This window comes from Salmo salar, chromosome ssa03 (genome assembly GCF_905237065.1).
Source record: "Salmo salar chromosome ssa03, Ssal_v3.1, whole genome shotgun sequence".
Classification (NCBI taxonomy): domain Eukaryota; kingdom Metazoa; phylum Chordata; class Actinopteri; order Salmoniformes; family Salmonidae; genus Salmo; species Salmo salar.
The window spans coordinates 18,684,960-18,710,757 of record NC_059444.1 but is presented as its reverse complement, the minus strand read 5'-3'; the positions used below and the strand labels follow the sequence as shown (position 1 = coordinate 18,710,757).

Sequence of the window (25,798 nt, the reverse complement as noted above, 5' to 3'; positions counted from 1 at the left end):
ATGGGTGACAGCTGGAGGAGGACAGGTGAAACAGATCAGGGTGTGACATATCATAAGTAGACATAATTGCAAACTTAAATCCTTCCAATAGAAATAAAAAAAAAATATTTAGTTATGAATGTAACTTTAATTAAATGAATCTTCACATGGGATGATTACACTGAACAACAAAATAAAGGGAATATTGAATGATCCCCAATGATCCATCACATCTCCCAAAAACGTTTTCAACATACATCTGTAAAATGATGAGTCTAGAAACTAAAGCTTTGGTTGTCATCCTCTCAGGCTTCCATGTCTTCTCCCTGGACCTCATCAATGTCCACCTCTTTAACATCAGACTCTGAGGCCTCATCTTCACTGTCACTTTCCAACCTTGTTGAGGATGGCGCGTTGTCAGGATCAAAAAGCCAATTTTTGAACCCTTGTATTGGTCAGCCTGTTGCGTGCGTGTTCCCAAACAAGGACCAGTTGCGCTCTGAGGCGGCTGATGTTGGTGGGATTTGGAGGATGATGGAGGCAACAGGGGAAAGAGCCTCAGATCCACAAAGTCTCTTCCACCAGGTGGCTGATGAGATATGTTGGCACGACTGCCATATTGCATCTCCATCCCAAAGCCCTTGCTTGGAAGTGTACTTCGCCAGACTGCCAAGAACCTTGCCCTCATCCAGGCCAAGGTGGTGAGACACGGTAGTGATGACACCATAGGCCCTGTTGATCTCTGCACCAGACAGGATGCTCTTGCCAGCATACTTGGGGTCCAACAAGTACGCTGTAACGTGTATGGGCTTCAGGCAGAAATCTTCACGCTTTTTGATGTATTTCAGAACTGCAGTTTCCTCTGCTTGGAGCAACAGTGAAGTGGGCAGGGCAGTACGGATTTCTTCTCTTACATCTGCAAGCAGAGTCTGAACATCAGACAGGATGGCATTGTCTCCCTCAATCCGTGCAATGGCTACTGCTATAGGTTTCAGGAGTTTCAAGCTGCTTTACCACTCTCTCCCAAAATACATCATCCATGAGGATCCTCTTGATGGGGCTGTCCATATCGGCAGACTGTGATATGGCCATTTCTTGGAGACTCCTTCCCCTCCAGGAGACAAAAATTATAACACCACCCAAATGGGTGTTGCTGGGCAGCTTCAATGTGGTGCTCTTATTCTTCTCACATTACTTGGTGAGGTAGATTGCTGCTATAACTTAATGACCCTTCACATACCTAACCATTTCCTTGGCTCTCTTGTAGAGTGTATTCATTGTTTTCAGTGCCATGATGTCCTTGGGGAGCAGATTCAATACATGAGCAGCACAGCCAATGGGTTTGATTGGAGGGTAGGACTCCTCCACTTTAGACCAAGCAGCCTTCGTGTTCACAGCATTGTCTGTCACCAGTGCAAATACCTTTTGTGGTCCAAGGTCATTGATGACTGCCTTCAGCTCATCTGCAATGTAGAGACCGGTGTGTCTGTTGTCCCTTGTGTCTGTGCTCTTGTAGAATACTGGTTTTGTGGTGGAGATGATGTAGTTAATTATTCCTTGCCCACGAACATTCGACCACCCATCAGAGATGATTGCAATACAGTCTGCTTTCTCTATGATTTGCTTGACCTTCATTTGAACTCTGTTGAACTCTGCATCCAGCAAATGAGTAGATAAAGCATGTCTGTTTGGAGGGGTGTATGCTGAGTGAAGAACATTCAGAAATCTCTTCCAATACACATTGCCTGTGAGCAGCAGAGGTGAACCAGTTGCAAGACATTCATCAGCATTTCTCTGACTACGTTCCTCCATTGAGCCAAAAAACCTTCTGATTCCAGGAGGACCATGAGCTGTTGCTATCGATAAGGTGTCTGATTAATAATTTTCACCTCAAATAGAAGTAGAGGGACTTTTGTCAGAGGTTGCTTGTTGTGAGAGCTGAGGGAACTTTATGCACTTGGCCAGATGATTCTGCATCTTTGTTGCATTCTTCACATGATTCACATATAACATTAACTGCAGTGAAATGTCTCCACACATTAGATAGTGCCCGTGGTGTTTTCCTGTAAAGATTGAGAAAAATAATTGTAAAAAAAAATATATATACAATTCCATGTACAGATAAATAGTTAAGCAGTTAGATTAAACAACTCCTATGTAAGATAAATGTTTTGAAATGAAACATGTACGGAAACAGGTGAATTAACACTCCTCAGTTAGCAGGCTCAAGCAAGCTAAAACCCACATGGTAGCAAAAACTAACTAGCAGAAACTGTTAAGAAGTTATAAATGATTTAAAAATACTTCGCTGTAGGCTACTATTTACTAGTTAACAAAAAATAATGTATGTCATTGTTACGAATCCCTTTGGCCCTGCAGTCTAGGGGGGATGGAAACGAGACCCGTAACATAACTTATGCAAATTATAATAGTGAAAAGGAACAGTGAGAACAAAAACCACAGACAACTTAAATCTACCGTCAAACTCTTAGGGTTTATTTTTAAACACACGGTAAAGGGGGGCGGGAAAAGGGGCTGAGCTGGACCCAAGGAAATAAATAAGTATCCATAAACACCCCTAAGCTAGACTACCTGCTTGAACAACGGCTAGCTCACTAGCCAATAAAATACAGTGGGTGGTCCGCCCAGTTCTAACTAGTGTACTTAGACAAAGTACTCATACGGGTATTGTATGCCCATGGGAGACTTGTCTTGGTACCCCCTTTTCCCACCATCAAACAAACAGTCAACACGTTAACAAAACAATACTCACAGGTACCGGACAAATGTGACATGTAGGAGAAAAATCCAAAAAGAGAGAGATGGAGAGAGAGAGAGATGGCGACACAGAGATATTGAATGACAGAGAGATTGAGCTTCTGACTGGGTTTTTAAACCAAGGGAAAGGGGCTGTGATAGGGTAATGGAAAAGGAGCAGGTGTCTTCTGATTAGCAACTGATTGGTGACTGATGATTGCCACCTGTGAGGGGAGAAGGAGAGAAAAGAAATACACACACAGGATACACACACAGGATACCTGTATCCGTAACAGTCATATAAAATAAATTCACCCCACCCAGTACTGTAATCAAAACTTACCAGAAAGCATGTAGTCCTTGGCTCAGACAGTGTAGTAGTTTGGGCTCAATAGCATCTCATTAGTGTGCAAGATCTTGAGAATCAGCTGCACATGTGATGGAAGAATGCACTGTGCATGCAGAGGGTTGCTATTCCATTGAATTGGGGATAGTTTAACCAAAATATGCCACAAGACCTACAATTGCCTTACATGTATCCCACAAAAAAGGTTCACTGTTATAAGCTAAGTTTTTTGATGAATTTAAGCAAAATTCCCAGAATTCCTGGGCTTAACTTCACATGGAAAATATCCGGAAACATTCTGGAAATTTACCAGAAAGTTTCTGACCCTTTGCAACCCTACTTGTGATAATTAGCACCCTAAAGTAAAAAAACGTTTTAAACTAACATTATCTGAAGGTGTTATTACTAAGTAGTTGTTTTTCATGCTGTCATTCATTTGTCCTTTAGAAACAAAAAGCCCATTGCCACGTGAGCATATTTTCTTATACCAAGCCTTGTCCTGAATAAATGAAATGTTCTTCTTTCTGTCATTCTCTTCAATCGCCCATTGTCCCTTTCAGTTGAGAACAATGGTAAGTCCCTTTCTGCTCAGAACTATGCAAATGCCTGCTAGTGGGCCTATTTTGATTAACCCCATTCAAATATATTGTATTCTTATTACAAATGCACCATTCAAATGGAAATGTTCTCCTAACATTAGTCTCTAGAATGACAATGATTAGCAACAGTTGCAGAGCCTTCACCTTAGTTGAAAAAACAGACTAATGACTTATAAGTCAACTTCAACCAACATCAAATCATGAAATGGTTTTTCTATTTGAAAATGTGTAACAACAGATGGGTGCAGTGCAGACCAGCCATCTTCAAAATAATTTGATCATATTGAGATATTTCTCTCCTTTCATTTCACTCATATCTAGTCAACACATCATTAATAATGCTGTAAGATGTAGTGTGTGGTAGAGGGGTGGGAGATGGGGAATTCCCTCCAACCAAGTTAAGGCCCCCACACCGCCTACACATGCAGTTTTTATGATGAATAATTCTTGTTTTATTTTGCCTAAAAATGTTCCACCCAGCACTTGACCTACCCATAAACCATTGGCCCAATCTGGAAAGGTACTCTCTTTTTTATCAGGGATCAACTGTTTCATTGTTTGAGATAAAAGTTGAGATAAATACAAAAAAACGAATGAAAATATCTATTTTGGATTTGTCTAAGATAAGCCTGAGTAAAATAATCAACATGGACTAAAAAACAACAAATAAATACAAATTAAATAGACTCAATATTTATTGTTTTAACAAAATGAGATAATTTAGCCTCAACAGCATAAAAAGCTTCCATATGAAACAGTCCCCCTCCCTTTCAATTCACATTGAAATATGATTTATTGGCATGACAATCTGCGAGCTGCAATGTTGCCAACACAATTAATAATGAAACAACTTCTTTCTGCCTCTCTATTTCTCCTTCTTTAATACTCTCACCAAATACTACCGAGCACAGACCTAGAAGATGTGAGACTAGTTCAGGTTTCACAATAAGAAGAAATCCACCTAACAGCTACTGAACCAATGAAGGGGACATGCAGAATCAAACATACTGTACCTAGTTCTGGGACAGGGTTTCAAACATTTTGGATTCGACATTGAAATGTGTTTAAGTCATAACTCTATAACACCTTTGATTTTAGACTCGGATAGATGTTAGGGCTTTATACTCTATTCTGTGTTGTTTTTCTGCCTCGCCTGTTTGAGAGCAGCGCTGTGCTGTTGCTTAACCCTGTCTGCTGCCGAGATGTTCAAGGTGAACAGAACTGTTGCTGCCAATAAAACGAATTACCTGATCCCAAAGGTGTGGATGAGGTATGTGTATGTGTGTGTGTGTGTGTGTGTGTGTGTGTGTGTGTGTGTGTGTGTGTGTGTGTGTGTGTGTGTGTGTGTGTGTGTGTGTGTGTGTGTGTGTGTGTGTGTGTGAAATACAGTATCTTTCATAATGAATAATTCTTAAACTTCATCATCAATATGCCAAAGTAAAGTAATAAGGGCTTTTGATTTGCAGTATGATGCAGGCCTGGGTCGAAATGTTGTCATAAAACACACCTTGGAGAGATTAGATCGAAGTGTGTAGTCTTTCTTGTTATACGAGTGAGGATTTGAACTTTCATCAACTGACAAGTGCCTGCCTTGTGTCTGAGCCCTGAAACCCACTGGTGGTGAATTTGTTGTTGTGTATTCACCCAGGGTAGCCGGGGTCCATCGGAGTGAGCGGGGCCATCTCGTTTCCACAGTGGTCCAGTCTGTTTGGCGCTGAGATGCGTCTGGTGGGGGTTGGGAGGCACACGGAACTACCAGAGGGAACAGAAAGTTAAAGGGTCACCACAAGGTCATAGAAAGATGGAAGGAAGAACCCTTAGGCACAGATCTTGGATCAACTCAGCATCCTCAAACGAGGCCATTAACCATCTGGGCGGGAACGTAAAACTAACCTTAGGTTAGCTTCTAGAGAACAATGATAAACATGTTCTCTGGACAATCAGGTTGCTTTATCTAACCATACAGGGCACGGTTAATCGAATATTCAAGTATCTGAATGGACATTACTATTTGATCATTTTCACATTTTAGTCATTTAGCAATGCTCTTATCCAGAGCGACTTACGATCACTTGCGAGAGTCTTAAATAAAAATACAATTATAGGCCTATTTTAACAATGAAAAGGCTTTTAAAATCAAATTACATTATCTAGATGACATTGCTACACACAAGGATATACCATGACATTTGAAATTCCTAATTTAATAAAACAAACTTTTGAATTGAGTTTTTATGACATGCACCCCATAAAAAAGACATACAACAGGGAATGTGAATTACTGTGTGGATTATAATTCATGGCCATTTTTGTAGGGGTTGATACATTTTTTAAAGGGAAAATCAGGTCTGAAATTTCAAAGTGGAAATTACAAACTTCAGAAGCCTTTTTAAACCTCAAATCCACTAAACATTTTACATTTGCTTTGCAGGAAAGTTCTCCACCAAAAGGGTGATCAAATTAAGATCCTACATCTGTATGTCTTCACACCCCAGAGGTAAATACATGGGTGAAGCACCTTTGGCAGCCATTACAGCTGTGAATTATTTTAAATAAGATTCTACCAACTTTGCACAACTCTTAGGGCAACATATATCCATTGTTTTTGTCAAAATTGCTCAAACTCAGTAAATTTGGTTGGGAATCATAGATGGATAGCAATATTCAAACATTGTCTCTGATTGTCAAGCAAATTTAAGTCAGGACTGCGACTAAACCACTCAGGAACACTCAACACATCTGGACAACTACAGAAACACTCAACACCTCTGGACAACTAAAGAAACACTCAACACCTCTTGGAAAGCCATTCTGGGGTGTTTTTAGCATTAAAGTTTGTGTAATTGTCCCGCTGAAAAATAAAACTATTATAGAATTAGGTTTTCAGAAGACTGAATGAAGCGGGGTTTCCTCTAAGTTTTACCACAGTCCTAATTAAAGGAGTCTAAGTAAACCAGTATCAATATTTTCAGTAAATAAAATAACTGTTGTCATGGATATGGGAGACTGTGTGAGTGGCATGCAGTAGATTAAATGATGTCTAATCAAAATTGATAGAAATTATGCAAATTGCTGATGTAGAATGGCATAGCAATGGTGGGTCATAACTGATGTATACATCCATCATTCATTTTCATGAATTATTCACATTGACTGAGATAGTTTTGTAAGATATTGTGGTGATTGACTTCAGCATATTACTCTGATTACATGACTATGAAAAACATTAGAAAAAAAGGAAAAAAAGTACCAGGCATGCTGTGCACACCTCAGTAAATGTGTTTCTGACTATAGCGAAGGTGAAGACAGTTTCATATATGCGTGCAAAGGGTGTGAATTGCTCTGAAACGATACTTTCAGACATTAATATGAGTCAGAACAGAAACCAAAAACAATCGTTCCCCAGCCCAATATTTTAGGAACCTGACCGAAATTTGGATTTTTTTGGGATAAATGTAATTGTAACGACTGTCGTAGCAAGGAGACCAAAGCACAGCATGTTGAGTGCTCATTAGAGGAAACTCCGTTTTTTATTTTTATAATGACTTTTTATTTTAACACAGAACACTAAAGAAAATAACAAAAGCGAAAACGATCAGCTCACAGTTCTGTCAGGTACATAGACTAAACAGAATACAACTACCCACAAACACAGGTGGAACAAAAACCCTACTTAAGTATGAGGACCAGCTGCCTCTAATTGGAGATCCCCCCCAAAAAACAACAACATAGAAATAGAAAACTAGAACTAAACATAGATATAGAAAACATAGAAAAAAAACTGTCATGCCCTGACCTACTCTACCATAGAAAATAACATCTTACTATGGTCAGGACGTGACAGTAATTTTCACTTGTATAACTAATTCATGACACTTCTACTTCGTAATGACAAGAAATGAAACAGAGTTAAAAAGGGTTAACTGCAATGTAAGCAATAGAATATGTGTTGCTACATATGATGCCTATTAGCTAAATTACCAGTCCTTTCATTGAGATTGCCCCTTTTGCAGACAGTAAATATGGGATTGAAGAAGTTGAGCTTTAATGGAACAATTTGTCATTGTTGTAAATAAATTATTGGTATAATGTTCTTGAATAACATTCATATTGAGTGATATAGTATAGCGCAACTTGTTATTAGACTGCACAATCATCCCTTGAAAATGCCTGGGTACAGTATCCTATTAAGAGCTATTTGTGAAACCACAGTCTCCAATTCGTTAGCTCCATCGCCCTACAGCCCCTAGACTAAGGGAAGGGAGGGAAGCTACGGCTAATTAACACAAAGCCTTTAGTTAATTAATAAAGTAAGTTAATTACCCATTTCCAACAGACAGGAACACTGTGTTTGAACTAAAACACAATAAAGGTGAAATTAAAGCAACATGAAATAATATCTGAGCGCCATCAGCTAGGATTTGACATCGGGGAGATTTGATTAACCAATCTTGCTCAATTTTGCATGCCTTCTCAAACAGCTACAAAAGTCTTCTCTTGAGTTGGGCTCAGGGATGGAACAGTTGTTGAACATCTGAGCTTGTGGTTGTTTGTGGGGGAAAGGTGGGGAGTGTGTGTGTGTGTGTGTGTGTGTGTGTGTGTGTGTGTGTGTGTGTGTGTGTGTGTGTGTGTGTGTGTGTGTGTGTGTGTGTGTGTGTATCCCACATCTGTTGATATGGGGTAAGGATGTTAGGGACAATACAGGTTGAATCACAATAATTGTTTGCCAAAAATGTAATTTTTGTAATGTCAATCCTTTGTATGAACTGCAACATTATTACACATATTATTAGTTAATTGTGGAAATAAATAAAGATATATATTTTTAAATAACTGTATACATTACAATGGAGGTGAGGGCGTTGGAAATGCTTTGGTCAGTTAATCTGCTTCTGTTCTGTGGGTGGCACTGTGTGCTCTTTATAAAGAATGGGTCCTAGGATATAAGTGGACTAGGGTGGTCTGCCAGTCACTCAAGTGTAATATATTATAAAAAATAAAGTGAACTGGATGGAATATGGGGAATTTTTTAATCTTCAACATAGAAATGCTACCAAAAAGAATTTACTGAAACTTGTTACAAATGACGGAGTAACCCATGATTCACCAAACTATATTTTGAAAGAGGAAGCAAAGTACTTTAAGCATACGTTTTCATTTCAGTCTCCTCCATCTCCACTAACCGAAGTCAATTGTAAGGATTTTCCCCCTATTAATAATGTAAAATTAACAGCTGTACAGAAAGGCTCATGTGAAGGCCAAATTACAGAGGAGGAACTTATTGGTGCAATTAAAGCCCGTAAGTCTAGGAAAACTCCTGGGCTGGATGGCATACCAGTTGAGGTATACTACACCTTTTTTATGTGCTCAGGGGAGCTTTATAAACATGTTTTAACCACTGCTATAAAAATGGTAGATTATCAGATACTCAACAAGGTGGTCTGTGTTCATTATTACTGAAACAGGACCCAAGTGGTAAATATAAAGATCTAGTTTATTTAAAACATTGGAATCCCCTTAAACTTCAGTGTTGTGATGCAAAAATTCTAGCAAAGTGCATAGCGCATAGAATTAAAAAGGTATTGTGGGATATTATTCATACTAATCAGACAGGTTTTTTTTTACATGGATGATACATTGGAGATAATTTAAGAAAGGTACTGGAAACAATAGAACACTATGAAAAATCTGGGAAATCAGGCCTGGTATTCATAGCTGACTTTGAAAAGGCTTTTGATAAAGTACAACTGGAATTTATATATAAATGCATGGAATATTTCCATTTTGGAGAATCTCTTTTACAATGAGTAAAAAGTTATGTATAGTAACCCTAGGTGTAAAATAGTAAATAATGGCTACTTCTCAGAAAGTATTAAACTGTCAAGAGGAGTAAAACAAGGTTGTCCACTATCGGCATATCTATTTATTATGACCATCAAAATGTTAGCTATTAAAATCAGATCAAACAATTATATCAAGGTTCTAGATACTAGATTACGTATTGGATCACAAAAAAATACAACTTTTACATTACCGTGTAGTTTACCAATAAAATGGTCTGATGGTGAAGTGGACATACTCGGTATTCATATCCCGAAATAAAGAAATTATCTCAATACAATACATTTTAATAGAAAGTTGGCAAAAATAGATAAGATCTTGCTACCGTGGAAAGGAAAATACCAGTCTATTTGTGGGAAAAAAATCACCCTGATTAACTCTTTAGTCATATCCCAGTTTACCTATTTGCTTATGTCCTTGCCTACACCTAGCAACATGTTTTTTTTTTTATTATATAAGCAAAAAATATTCAATTTAAATTTGGAACGGCAAGCCAGACAAAATTAAATGGGCCTATTCATATAATGAATATGAATTCGGAGATCATAAATTATTAAATATTAAAGCATTAGACCATTAGATTAAAGGCTTCCGTCATACAAAAGTTACACTTGAATCCGGACTGGTTCTCAAGCAGATTAGTAAGAATGTCTCACCGAATGTTCAAAAATAGCCTTTTCCCCTTTATTCAGATTACAACCTCTCACTTTTGGTTATTTGAAAATGAAATCAAACATAGCTATTTTTAAAACAAGCCATAGAAAGTTGGTTGCAATTTCAGTTTAATCCACCAGAAAAGACAATAACAAATATTACAACAAATATTATGGTTAAACTCAAATATACTAATTGATTAAAAAAAACTATATTTTTGGGAAAAAAGGTTTAAAAAATATATAATCTTTGTAAATGATATCATACATAGGACTGGTGGAGTTATGTCACACATGCAGCTGACAGAAATATATGGAAATGTCTACCCTACTCAAAATTACAACCAACTAATTGCAGCATTACCGCAAAAAAATGGAAGAGGCAAGTGGAACCGGGAGAAAGTAAGGAACTTGACTGTCGGCCCTGCATTAAAGACCAAAATTGGCTAAAGAACATTGTGATAAATAAAAAAGTATACCAGTTTCATTTAAGGACCAAAACATTGACAGCTGTGCCATATAGATTGCAAAATAGTTAGAAGAGATTTTCGAGAGATTTTCGATGTACCGATTCCATGGCACATGGTTTATGAACTGGTACACAAAACAAAGCTGGATTCCAATTAACCAAGGGTTTTCCAATTAACATTTTTATAAAAAATTCTTGCAACCAATAGATTGTTATATATGGGGGATACAACCATCCCAGCAGAGACAGAATCATTAGATAATTTATTTTGGTACTGTCCACGTGTAGCTTGTTTTTTGTCGCAGGATCATGAATGGCTGAAAAATTGCAACATTTGCCTGGAGCAGTGCTGGGTGATTTAAAAAGTAATTGTCAATCGATAAATAATATAATAATACTATTAGCAAAAATGTTATCTTTAATTTACAATATGTAGAATCTATGAGAATATAAAGGTTCAGAACTTTTGTGAAACATCACAGCACTGTTGAAAAATATATGGCAAATAAACTGGATGGTGTTCAGAGATAGATGGGAGGGGTTGAGTGGAGCTGAATGATGGGACTAAAAACAAACAAAAGACAACTATTGTAAAATATACTGTGTCCATAAAATGTATATAGTATGCATAAGCTGGAAGTAGAAGCCTAAGTGTTGTTGTCCATTAGTTTACTCCAATTAGGGGAGGGATGGTAGGGTTATGGGAAAATAATAAAGGAAAATAGATTTTATAGACAGTATCAGTCAAACGTTTGGACACACCTACTCATTCAAGGGTTTTTCTTTATTTTTACTCTTTTCTACATTGTAGAATAATAGTGAAGATATCAAAACTATGAAATAACACATATGGAATCATGTAGTAACCAAAAAAGTGTTAAACAAATCAAAATATATTTTAGAGTTGAGATTCTTCAAAGTAGCCACCCTTTGCCTTGAGTAAAGTACTTTAACAGCTGCAGCATGAATAATTGATATTTAGTTTGTGGATTTCCTAGCCATCTCGACGTGGGAACTCCCGCCCCTGTGTTTTTTACTCATTGTACATTTTGTCATGAGTCCTTTTATTAACTCTGTGGAAAGGGGCGTTCCCTGACGTTTGGGTATAGTGTCTGTGCTCACGGGGGCGTGGCCACTGACCGATCATAAGTTACTATGAAAAACAACTCTCATTTAGAAGACTAAGATCACACTGTTATCTTTCCAAAAGTATTCTTATGCTTAATAATTTATTTTATACAACATTCAGATGCAAACCCTATAATTGAGAAGTGTATACAAACAAAGAAACAGTAATGTGTTTCTCCTGTCCTTCATGAGGTCACCAAATGAAACAAACTGGACATGACTGTTCCTTAAGTGTCCACAGACCAGTCCAACTGCTTGTAATACAGGAATACTGTTCAATTATTCAACCTTTTGATGTACAAGTGTCTCTCTGTGTTCCACAGTCACATTCCAATCTCGATATTACAGAGCCCAGAAGCAGAGTATTTTACGACCGCCATAAAGCGGCCCCCTCCACCTCTGCGGGAGAGAGAGGGCGCTGTAGAGCGGAACCACTGTATCCTGATCCTTCAGATATTCACAGGAGAGTTATGACAAAACTTTCAAAGTTCTTGAAATTTTCCAGATTGACTGACCTTCATGTCTTAAAGTAATGATGGACTGTCATTTCTCTTTGCTCATTTGAGCAGTTCTTGCCAAAATATGGACTTGGTCTTTTACCAAATAGGGCTATCTTCTGTATACCAACCCTACCGTGTCCCAACTTTTAACAAGGTACACCTGTTATTTGAAATGCATTCCAGGTGACTACCTCATGAAGCTGGTTGAGAGAATACCAAGAGTGTGCAAAGCTGTCATCAAGGCAAAGGGTGGCAACTTTGAAGAACCTCAAATATTAAATATATTTTGATTTGTTTTAACAGTTTTTTGGTTATTACATGATTACAAATGTTTTATTTCATAGTTTTGATATCTTCACTATTATTCTACAATGTAGAACATCGTTTAAAATTGTTTATATATATAGGGGATTGGAAATGATGCAGACAATGACATTGATGGAAGCCACAATCTATCTGCAATATTAAAGCTAATTAACCCGCAAAAAAATGTTTTCATTCAAAATTACAAAAAATATAATAAAATAAAAAGCTGATGGGTGGGCCTGGAGAAATGTCACCACTCTCAAATTCATAGACAGAGCAATGGATGTAAGGACTGGCCATCCATGATATCAAAATGATAGTTTTAACCATATTATGAGGCAATACAGTGTTTGTTTACATTTACATCGTTTATAAACACTGGAGTAAAGAAGCTTATATTTTGGGTTCTGATGGAGTACGACAGTTGAACTAATCTCAAGAGGCGTTTATAAGTTATATTCTTCAAGAATCAATGGGTACATATCATTCATTTAGAAGTCCAAAAATGAATGTAGCAACTGCTGATTGCCCCTTTAAGTCATATTCTTCAATAATCTGTGGGTATACTATATTATATAATTCATTTGTAAACCCCAAAATTGATGTAGCAACTAAGGATTCTAGCTTTAAGGGCTTAGCACTAACCCCCCTCACACACACACACACACACGCTCATGCACACATGCACAAACACACACACACACACAAACACAGTTAGTCTACACCTGTTGTCTACAAAGCATGTGACAAATACCATTTTATTTTATTTGACACACACACACACACACACTTCCAATCCATTTGCTAACCATTAACTTGTGCACTGGGCCATATCTAAGTGGTATTTACACTTATCACACGGCCCACTATTACATGCTCCCTGCTCAAAATGTGATTCACCTGAGGCCAACCCCAACAATAACAGAGACACACCACCAGTATCCTGAAACAATCTACCATCCTCCTAGGGCAGGTACACTACATGACCAAAAGTATGTGGACACCTGCTCGTCGAACATCTCATTCCAAAATCATGGCCATTAATATGGAGTTGGTCCCCCCTTTGCTGCTATAACAGCCTCCACTCTTCTGGGAAGGCTTTCCACTAGATGTTGAAACATTCTTGCTCAGCCACAAGAGCATTAGTGAGGTTGGGCACTGATGTTGGGCGATTAGGCCTGGCTCGCAGTTAGTATTCCAATTCATCCCAAAGGTGTTCGATGGGGTTGAGGTCAGGGCTCTGTGCAGGCCAGTCAAGTTCTTCCACACCGATCTCGATAAACCATTTCTGTATGGACCTCGTGCACGGGGGCATTGTCATGCTGAAACAAGAAAGGGACTGCCACAAAGTTCGTCTAGAATGTAATTGTATACTGTAGAGTTAAGATTTCCATTCACTGGAACTAAGGGGCCTGAACCATGAAAAACAGCCCCAGACCATTATTCCTCCTCCTCCAAACTATACAGTTGGCACTATGAATTGGGGCAGGTAGCGTGTTCCTGGTATCAACAAAATCCAGATTCGTCCGTCAGACTGCCAGATGGTGAAGCGTGATTCATCACTCCAGAGAACATGTTTCCACTGCTCCAGAGTCCAATGGCTGTGAGCTTTATACCACTCCAGCCGACGCTTGGCATTGCGCATGTTGATCTTAGGCTTGTGTGCGGCTGCTTGGCCATTGAAAACCATTTCATGAAGCTCCAGACGAACAGTTCTTGTTCTGACGTTGCTTCCAGAGGCAGTTTGGAACTCAGTAGTGAGTGTTGCAACCGAGGACAGATGAGTTTTACACACTACACGCTTCAGCACTCAACGGTCCCGTTCTGTGAGCTTGTGTGGCCTACCACCAGTGGTGGAAAAAGTACCCAACTGTCATCCTTGAGTAAAAGTATCAGAGGCAGTGGGGATGACCAGGGATGTTCTCTGTTTAGTGAGTCCTCCAGATCAGAGGCAGTGGGGATGACCAGGGATGTTCTCTGTTTAGTAAGTCCTCCAGATCAGAGGCAGTGGGGATGACCAGGGATGTTCTCTGTTTAGTAAGTCCTCCAGATCAGAGGCAGTGGGGATGACCAGGGATGTTCTCTGTTTAGTGAGTCCTCCAGATCAGAGGCAGTGGGGATGACCAGGGATGTTCTCTGTTTAGTGAGTCCTCCAGATCAGAGGCAGTGGGGATGACCAGGGATGTTCTCTGTTTAGTGAGTCCTCCAGATCTGAGGCAGTGGGGATGACCAGGGATGTTCTCTGTTTAGTGAGTCCTCCAGATCAGAGGCAGTAGGGATGAGCAGGGATGTTCTCTGTTTAGTGAGTCCTCCAGATCAGAGGCAGTGGGGATGACCAGGGATGTTCTCTTAGTAAGTCCTCCAGATCAGAGGCAGTGGGGATGACCAGGGATGTCCTCTGTTTAGTGAGTCCTCCATATCAAAGGTAGTAGGGATGACCAGGGATGTTCTCTGTTTAGTGAGTCCTCCAGATCAGAGGCAGTGGGGATGACCAAGGATGTTCTCTGTTTAGTATGTCCTCCAAATCAGAGGCAGTGGGGATGACCAGGGATGTTCTCTGTTTAGTAAGTCCTCCAGATCAGAGGCAGTGGGGATGACCAGGGATGTTCTCTGTTTAGTGAGTCCTCCAGATCAGAGGTAGTGGGGATGACCAGGGATGTTCTCTGTTTAGTGAGTCCTCCAGATCAGACACAGTAGGGATGACCAGGGATCTTCTCTGTTTCATGAGTCCTCCAGATCAGAGGCAGTAGGGATGACCAGGGATGTTCTCTGTTTAGTGAGTCCTCCAGATCAGAGGCAGTAGGGATGACCAGGGATGTTCTCTGTTTAGTGAGTCCTCCAGATCAGAGGCAGTGGGGATGACCAGGGATGTTCTCTGTTTAGTGAGTCCTCCAGATCAGAGGCAGTAGGGATGACCAGGGATGTTCTCTGTTTAGTAAGTCCACCAGATCAGAGGCAGTGGGGATGACCAGGGATGTTCTCTGTTTAGTGAGTCCTCCAGATCAGAGGCAGTGGGGATGACCAGGGATGTTCTCTGTTTAGTGAGTCCTCCGATTCAGAGGCAGTAGGGATGACCAGGGATGTTCTCTGTTTAGTGAGTCCTCCAGATCAGAGGCAGTAGGGATGACCAGGGATGTTCTCTGTTTAGTGAGTCCTCCAGATCAGAGGCAGTGGGGATGACCAGGGATGTTCTCTGTTTAGTGAGTCCTCCAGATCAGAGGCAATGGGGATGACCAGGGATGTTCTCTGTTTAGTGAGTCCTCCAGATCAGAGGCAGTGGGGATGACCAGGGATGTTCTCTGTTTAGTGAGTCCTCCAGATCAGAGGCAGTAGAGATGACCAGGGATGTTCTCTGTTTAGTGAGTCCGCCAGATCAGAGGCAGTGGGGATGACCAGGGATGTTCTCTGTTTAGTGAGTCCTCCAGATCAGAGGCAGTGGGGATGACCAGGGATGTTCTCTGTTTAGTGAGTCCTCTAGATCAGAGGCAGTAGGGATGACCAGGGATGTTCGGTTGATAAGTGTGTGAATTGGACTGTTTTCCTGTCCTGCTAAGCATTAAAAATGTAACGAGTACTTTTGGGTGTCAAGGAAAATGTACGGAGTAAAAAGTACAATATTTTCTTAAGGAATAAAAGTAAAAAGTAAAAGTAGTCAAAAATATAAATAGTAAAGTACAGATACACCAAAAAACTACTTAAGTAGTTCTTTAAAATATTTTTACTTAAGTACTTTACACCACTGCCTACCACTTCGCGGCTGAGCCGATGTTGCTCCTATACATTTCCACTTTACAATAACAGCACTTACAGTTGACCGGGGCAGCTCTAACCTGTTGGGGATAGGGGGCAGTATTTGCACGGCCGGATAAAAAACGTACCCGATTTAATCTGGTTACTACTCCTGCCCAGTCACTAGAATATGCATATAATTGTTTGATTTGGATAGAAAACACCCTAAAGTTTCTAAAACTGTTTGAATGGTGTCTGTGAGTATAACAGAACTCATTTGGCAGGCCAAAACCTGAGAAGATTCCAAACAGGAAGCGCTCTCTCTGACTATTTCTTGGCCTTCTTGATCATCTCTAACCAAAACAAGGGATCTCTGGCATAACGTGACATTTTCTAACGCTCCCATAGGCTCTCAGAAGGCGCCAGAACGTTGAATGGTGACTATGCAGGCCATGGCTGAAAAACAATAGCGCATTTGGATAGTGGTCGATCTGAGGACAAAGAGACTGAGGCGCGTGCACGAGGCGACACCGTGTTTTTATTTTTTCGTCTTTGAACTAAAACAGGGTTTCCCGGTCGGAATATTATCGCTTTTTTACGAGAAAAATCGCATAAAAATTGATTTTAAACAGCGTTTGACATGCTTCGAAGTACGGTAATGGAATATTTAGAATTCTTTTGTCACGAAACGCGTCGGGCGCGTCACCCTTCTTTACCCTTCGGATAGTGTCTTGAACGCACGAACAAAACGCCGCTATTTGGATATAACTATGGATTATTTTGAACCAAACCAACATTTATTATTGATGTAGAAGTCCTGGGAGTGCATTCTGACGAAGAACAGCAAAGGTAATCCAATTTTTCTTATAGTAAATCTTAGTTTGGTGAGTGACACACTTGGTGGGTGTCAAAATAGCTAGCCTGTGATGCCGGGCTATCTACTCAGAATATTGCAAAATGTGCTTTCACCGAAAAGCTATTTTAAAATCGGACATAGCGATTGCATAAAGGACTTCTGTATCTATAATTCTTAAAATAATTGTTATGTTTTTTGTGAACGTTTATCGTGAGTAATTTAGTAAATTCACCGGAAGTGTTCGGTGGGAATGCTAGTCACATGCTAGTCACATGCTAATGTAAAAAGCTGGTTTTTGATATAAATATGAACTTGATTGAACAAAACATGCATGTATTGTGTAACATAATGTCCTAGGTGTGTCATCTGATGAAGATCATCAAAGGTTAGTGCTGCATTTAGCTGTGGTTTTGGTTTTTGTGACATTATATGCTAGCTTGAAAAATGGGTGTCTGATTATTTCTGGCTGGGTACTCTGCTGACATAATCTAATGTTTTGCTTTCGTTGTAAAGCCTTTTTGAAATCGGACAGTGTGGTTAGATTAACGAGAGTCTTGTCTTTAAAATGGTGTAAAATAGTCATATGTTTGAGAAATTGAAGTAATAGCATTTCTAAGGTATTTGAAAATCGCGCCACGGGATTCCACTGGCTGTTGAGTAGCCCATAGAGGCTAACAGGGCAGACATTTGATGAACTGACTTGTTGGAAAGGTGGCGTTGTATGACGGTGCCACATTGAAAGTCACTGAGCTCTTCAGTAAGACCATTCTACTGCCAGTGTTTGTCTATGGAGATTGCATGACTGTGTGCTAAATTTTATACACCTGTCAGCAACAGCTATGGCTGAAACAGCCGAATCCACTAATTTGAAGGGGCGTCCACACACTTTTGGTGATGTATTATAGTTAGCACTCACACTATAATACATGGAGAAACAGCCTGCAACACATGTACACATGAAAGCTAAATGCCCCTATTTTCAGTGATAAATGTTCATTTATAGGCCTTTTGAAGCTGGAATCCCGAATGGTGAATTTGCCATGTCCGTTTGGGATATTAAAACAACCTCAAGACACCGCAAACAATGAACACTGTTTTTTTCCCCCCTCGGACATCATTGCACACGTGATAAAACAGCAGAATATGTTCCGCAAAATGTTTTTACCCCGCTTCTCATCTCCGTTTGGACGCTCCTCAACTCTGTTTCGTATATAACAATAACAAAGGGACTGGGGAGAACAGTGGCGCTGGTTCCCCTAATGCGGATTCCATCTTTAAGCAGCTGTATACTCTATCAGACCTGGGTTCAGGTACTATTTGATCGTTTACCGTTTTGGGACTATTCTATTGGCTCATTAAGCCAGGCAAGCTCAAACAGGCACAGCTTGGCTGAAGCTAGGTAGAACTGTAAGTTGAACTGGAAATAAAATAAAATCTCTCTAACAACAAAACAACTGTGCAGTTAGTGGCTTTATTTGATTAGGATGCAACGAGGTTTAAATGCACTGTTTACATGTTATAATAGTCCCTGATTATGGTGGCGACTGATAGTGGGCGCTAATTTAGCGATGCGTCAGCTTAAATGTGTCTAATTAGGATTTAAAACAAAAGCACAGGGAAGAGTAATTAACCCACCTGGTTGGTTGGCACAAAGTCCAGGCCAGCCTCTGGCATGCCCAGGAACATGGCCTCACTGTCGTACTGCAAACACACAGAGAACACAACAAGAACACAGTTAGAGTACTATTCACTTTACTTAGGAAAATGAGACGGAGACAGAGATAGAGGGGGAAGACAGAGAGGGGGAGAGGGAGACAGAGATAGAGGGGGAAGACAGAGAGTGGAGAGAGAGAGGGAGACAGAGATAGAGGGGGAAGACAGAGAGTGGAGAGAGAGAGGGAGACAGAGATAGAGGGGGAAGACAGAGAGGGGGAGAGGGAGACAGAGATAGAGGGGGAAGACAGAGAGGGGGAGAGGGAGACAGAGATAGAGGGGGAAGACAGAGAGGGGGAGAGGGAGACAGAGATAGAGGGGGAAGACAGAGAGTGGAGAGAGAGAGGGAGACAGAGATAGAGGGGGAAGACAAATAGGGGAGAGAGAGAGGGAGACAGAGATAGAGGGGGGAAGACAGAGAGGGGGAGAGGGAGACAGAGATAGAGGGGGAAGACAGAGAGGGGAGAGAGAGAGGGAGACAGAGATAGAGGGGGAAGACAGAGAGGGGGAGAGGGAGACAGAGATAGAGGGGGAAGACAGAGAGTGGAGAGAGAGAGGGAGACAGAGATAGAGGGGGAAGACAAATAGGGGAGAGAGAGAGGGAGACAGAGATAGAGGGGGAAGACAGAGAGGGGGAGAGGGAGACAGAGATAGAGGGGGAAGACAGAGAGGGGAGAGAGAGAGGGAGACAGAGATAGAGGGGGAAGACAGAGAGGGGAGAGAGAGAGGGAGACAGAGATAGAGGGGGGAAACAGAGAGGGGGAGAGGGAGACAGAGATAGAGGGGGAAGACAGAGAGTGGAGAGAGAGAGGGAGACAGAGATAGAGGGGGAAGACAGAGAGTGGAGAGAGAGAGGGAGACAGAGATAGAGGGGGAAGACAGAGAGGGGAGAGAGAGGGAGACAGAGATAGAGGGGGAAGACAGAGAGGGGAGAGAGAGACGGAGACAGAGATAGAGGGGGGAAACAGAGAGGGGGAGAGGGAGACAGAGATAGAGGGGGAAGACAGAGAGGGGGAGAGGGAGACAGAGATAGAGGGGGGGAAACAGAGAGGGGGAGAGGGAGACAGAGATAGAGGGGGGAAACAGAGAGGGGGAGAGGGAGACAGAGATAGAGGGGGAAGACAAATAGGGGAGAGAGAGAGGGAGACAGAGATAGAGGGGGGAAACAGAGGGGGAGAGGGAGACAGAGATAGAGGGGGAAACAGAGAGGGGAGCGAGAGAGGGAGACAGAGATAGAGGGGGAAGACAGAGAGGGAGACAGAGATAGAGGGGGAAGACAGAGAGGGGGAGAGGGAGACAGAGATAGAGGGGGAAGACAGAGAGGGGGAGAGGGAGACAGAGATAGAGGGGGGAAACAGAGAGGGGAGCGAGAGAGGGAGACAGAGATAGAGGGGGAAGACAGAGAGGGAGACAGAGATAGAGGGGGAAGACAGAGAGGGGGAGAGGGAGACAGAGGGGGAAGACAGAGAGGGGAGAGAGAGGGAGACAGAGATAGAGGGGGAAGACAGAGAGGGAGACAGAGATAGAGGGGGAAGACAGAGTGGAGAGAGAGACAGAGATAGAGGGGGAAGACAGAGAAGGAGACAGAGATAGAGGGGGAAGACAGAGAGAGAGATAGAGATAGAGGGGGAAGACAGAGAGGGGAGAGAGAGGGAGACAGAGATAGAGATATAAAGGGGTGAGTGCAATGTTTACTGTTAATTTCTAATAGTTTTTGTTGATGTTGTTAAATTAGTTTCTTCTCAGTTTTGTTTATTGTTTATTTCACTTATTTAGGCAATGTAAACATACATTTCCCATGCCAATAAAGCTCCTTTGAATTGAATTGAGAGAGAGAAAAAGAAAGAAGAACATTACAAAAGAGAGGGGTAGAGGAAGAGAGAGAGAGAGTATTATATTAGTCATGCAAACTGATGTTTTCCTTTTGTTGTTGTCTTTGTTCAGGGTTATTGTCTTTCCCTTTTCGGACAACTTCCCTTTGAAGGCCTTGTTCTCATCCTTATCGACTCGAGATGTCAGCAATTTGAAGCAATTAGCACACTAGTAATTACAAGCCACAAAGGAAAGGCTTGAATGCAATCCTTTCATGTGCAATCTGTTATAAAACAGAAAAGCCCCTCTGTCTGTCTGTCTGTCTGTCCATGCTGCATCCCCACTTACACTATACTGCTTTGAGTTAGGCCTATAGTGATTCACACCACACACACACACACACACACACACACACACACACACACACACACACACACACACACACACACACACACACACACACACACACACACACACACACACACACACACACACACACACACACACACTTTGTAAGCAATGGAAATGGAGATTTACTAGTATAGCTAAAATGCAATTGATTCAACGTCAACGTTTCTTGTGATTCAGTGCATATGTCCATTATGATTTCATTCAGCCAGTTGTTCTTGAATAAACACCGAGCCCCATGGGTTTTGGCAGTGTTCCAGTTTAAATGTACGTACTGCATTGCCTTTTTCCCCCTCTACCCTCTTAACATCTGTGATCTCTTAGTTCAGGGTGACTTGCTCCACTTCTAACACATTATTAGTCTCAAAACAAATAAGCTACTTTTCTTTTGATGCCAGTATGTATTAGTGAAATGGGTCTGTAATAGGGAACTGTTTTGAATCCCCAGCCCAACTTGTGGAGTGTTCAAAAAATTCTGTCCCTTTCTTTAAAGTGTGTTTTAGATGAGTAAATGGTAAAGGAGTCGTCCAAAACCAGCTGTATGGCACACCAGTCTTGCTAAAACCTCACTCACTCGGTGTGAGAGTAGAACTAAACTGAGCCTGACCACAAATGGCTTCCAACAGACTGACATTTCCATAGGGTAATTTAACAAATATCATCTCCTTATAGGGGATTTGTTCATATCTGCATTGGATACAAGATACAGAGTTGTGATTGGTGCTAGGACAGTTTTAGTACGAGGTGATTGGACAAAGAGCTCTGTCTCAACCTCAGCAGTATCATCCTGTTCGAACCATCCCATGCACCTGTCCTGTCCTACAAGGGACCACACTGTCCGTAAAAGACGCCACCTTTAGAAAAAGCTAAGCCCATCCACACAGGTAGACACCGGACAAACGACTGCTCACCATTCGCCAGCTGTCACACCAATGCAAATGAGCGATCGGATGACTAAATCAACAAAAAGCCAAAACAGGGTGTCATGGCTGACCTCTTGTAAGACAATCCCCCCCCCCCTCTCTCTACAGAGTTTGGAATGGAGCATCTGCCTGGCAGTCCAAGGACAGGGGAGGCTGTAGGGTTAGTAACACAGACACTCATTCCTCCAAATGAACCAACACCTCTGCATTATTAATGATTACATGGAACAGACTCACAACAGCAGGAAAAACTATCTATACAAGTTCTATGAGACCTGACTCTCTTGCACAGTATAACATGTGGTCTCAACAGGGTTTTTCTCTCTCTCTCTCAATTCAGTTCAAAGGGCTTTATTGGCATGGGAAACATATGTTTACATTGCCAAAGTAAGTGAAATAGATCATAAACAAAAGTGAAATAAACAATATAAAATGAACAGTAAACATTACACTCACAAAAGTTCAAAAGAAATAGAGACATTTCAAATGTTATATTATGGCTATATACAGTGTTATAACGATGTGCAAATAGTTAAAGTACGAAAGAGAAAATAAATAAACATAAATATGGGTTGTATTTACAATGTTGTTTGCCCTTTTCTTGTGGGAACAGGTCACACATCTTGCTGCTGTGATGGCACACTGTGGTATTTCACCCAGTAGATATGGGAGTTTATCAAAATTGGATTTGTTTTCAAATTCTTTGTGGATCTGTGTAATCTGAGGGAAATATGTGTCTCTAATATGGTCATACATTTGGCAGGAGGTTAGGAAGTGCAGCTCAGTTTCCACCTCATTTTGTGGGCAGTGTGCACATAGCCTGTCTTCTCTTGAGAGCCAGGTCCGTACATAGTCAAAGCTTAATACTGGGTCAGTCACAGTGGTAAGATATTCTGCCACTGTTGTACTCTCTGTTTTTTTTTTATTCTTTCCAATGTGTCAAGTAATTATCTATTTGTTTTCTCATGATTTGGTTGGGTCTAATTGTGTTGCTGTTCTGGGCCTCTGTGGGGTCTGTTTGTGTTTGTGAGCAGAGCCCCAGGACCAGCTTGCTTAGGGGACTCTTCTCCAGGTTCGTCTCTCTGTTGGTGATGGCTTTGTTATGGAAGGTTTGGGAATCTCTTCTTTTTAGGTGGTTGTAGAATTTAACAGCTCTTTTTTGGAATTTGATAATTAGCGGGCATCGGCCTAATTCTGTTCTGCATGCATTATTTGGTGTTTTACGTTGTACACAGAGGATATTTTTGCAGAATTCTGCATGCAGAGTCTCAATTTGGTGTTTGTCTCATTTTGTGAATTCTTGGTTGGTGAGCGGACCCCAGACCTCACAACCATAAAGGGCAATGGGTTCTATAACTGATTCAAGTATTTCAGCCAGATCCTAATTGGTATGCCAAATTGTATGTTCCCTTTGATGGGGTAGAAGGCCCTTCTTGGCTTGTCTCTCAAATTGTTCACAGCTTTGTGGAAGTCACCTGTGGAGCTGATATTTAGGCCGAGGTATGTATAGTTTTTTGTGTGCTCTAGGGCAACGGTGTCTAGATGGAATTTGTATGTGGTCCTGGCAACTGGACCTGTTTGGAACACCATTAATTTTGTCTTACTGAGATTTACTGTCAGGGCCCAGGTCTGACAGAATCTGTGCAGAAGATCTAGGTGCTGCTGTAGGACCTCCTCAGTTGGGGACAGAAGCACCAGATCATCAGCAAACAGTAGACATTTGACTTCAGATTCTAGTAGGGTGAGACCGGGTGCTGCAGACTGTTCTAGTGCCTTACGAATTTGTTTATATATATGTTGAAGAGGGTGGGGCTCAAATTGCATCCCTGTCTCACCCCACGGCCCTGTGGAAAGAAATGTGTGTGTTGTTTGCCAATTGTAACCGCACACCTGTTGTTTGTGTACATGGATTATATAATGTCTTATGTTTTTCCCCCAACACCTGTCGTACGGTAGTTTGGTAAAAAGCCAACTTGACATTTGCTAATAAGTATATTGTTTTCACTGAGGAAATGTAAGAGTCTGCTGTTAATGATAATGCAGAGGATTTTCCCAAGGTTGCTGTTGACACATATTCCACGGTAGTTATTGGGGTCAAATTTGTCTCTACTTTTGTGGATTGGGGTGATCAGTCCTTGGTTCTAAATATTGGGGAAGATGCCAGAGCTGAGGATGATGTTAAAGAGTTGAATTATAGCCAATTGTAATTTGTGGTCGGTATATTTTATAATTTCACTTAGGATACCATCAACACCACAGGCCTTTTTGGGATTGGAGGGTTTGTATGTTGTCCTCTAGTTCATTCAATGTAATTGGAGAATCCAGTGGGTTCTGGTAGTCTTTAATAGTTGATTCTAAGATTTGTATTTGATCATTCTTCATCAAACCATTTCTCTCTCTTCTTCCATAAAGTTACATAATGATGGGAGTAAACTGTAAACTGTAGAGCATAGCCAACATAAACACCAAGCTAATAAACCAATACATTGACATGCTGTGAGACCAAACAAACACATGGGGGAGTGCTACTTTTGTTAGCCTCAGTGACTTATGCTACTGTTAGATAAACCCCAAATGTGTTCTGATTTTGATAAATATAGGCTAACAGCCATTTCATGTAATAAGTGGTGCATATAGAAACTCTGACCCCTATAATGACTGGAGTCATCTGACCCCGCCCATTCACTCAAATAAACCAATAGATGCTCTTTGCTGTCAACTATAAAGAGTGTCAGTGCCCGGGACAGCATCCCATTGTTTGGTTCAGGAGTTCCTCCCAACAGTAATAGTCAGTCAAAGTGGTCGTTGTGACAACAGTTTCTCCCGCTGCCTTTTTTCAATATACTAAACACTGTTGCGCTGTGGGTGTGGCATTTTCCTCATCAAATATACAGTAAACATTGTATAAGGCAAAACTAGAGAATAACCCAAGCAGACTAGACTAGACCAATGAGAGAGAGCCCATTTGATCTGAATGTATTTCTGTTGAACAGTTGGGTCATTACCGTGATGTTTATAGCCCCTGACAGGTCTTGTAGATTCCATTTTTTATTGGATGGTGTATATTGACCCCTTTGTCAAATTGGCTTTATCCATTTGCTTTTCCTGGCGCGGGATGATATGTGCCGAACTGACAGATCTCCTGCTCGCTGATACATACTGTAATGAAATAGAGTGAGTTCTATTTTCTGCCTCTGCACCTGTGCTCTTTCCTTTATTGCTTGGTTGTACTCGATAGGCTCCTATGACGCAGATGGGCATGCCGTAATCTCCTTCATTGTTCTAGTCTTTTTGGTCATAGAGGTGTAGAGGATGATTAAATGTTGTGACGTACACACAGTGTCGTTCCATGGAAGCTATGCTATGCTAACGCTAGTTTTCAGTGCAGTCTCTTCAGTGTCTGCAAACAGACCGACGCAGAGGACATACCTGTCTAGAATATCAGTCTGACAGAGTCCAAAAAAAAGAAGTGGAAATTGTGATGATTTTTGTCATTTTCTTTCCATCTTACGCGTTCAGATGTGAATCAGACGGCGGAACCTATTTCACTCTTCATCGGTTTTTCTCTGAGGCCGGAGAAGAGGAACATAAGAGGCTCCTATATTCTGGGAGCTTTTTATGTTGCAACCAAAGGCTTATCTTAATAAAGTATGTCTCTATATGCAGTGGGTAACATTGCTGTTTCACTACCGACATACCCAAAATAAAAATGAGGCCCAAATACTACTACAGGTTACTTTGTGTGGACTGCAACTCAAGACCTAAAACACTACTACAAT

The 25,798-nt window shown here is 41.0% G+C and overlaps 1 protein-coding gene across 3 annotated transcripts in view; it reads right to left on the bottom strand.

The window, feature by feature from the left end:
- The window catches only part of LOC106599578 (thymocyte selection-associated high mobility group box protein TOX), an 80,841-nt gene that overhangs the window by 26,341 nt on the left and 28,702 nt on the right, over positions 1 to 25,798 (bottom strand). For all 3 annotated transcript variants that reach the window (XM_014190867.1, XM_014190869.1, XM_014190870.1), the window contains exons 2-3: positions 18,799 to 18,864; positions 5,326 to 5,433 (exon numbers count right to left, since the gene is read on the bottom strand). In XM_014190867.1, coding sequence (XP_014046342.1) covers positions 5,326 to 5,433; positions 18,799 to 18,864 — 174 coding nt within the window. The remainder of the gene's footprint in view (positions 1 to 5,325; positions 5,434 to 18,798; positions 18,865 to 25,798) is intronic.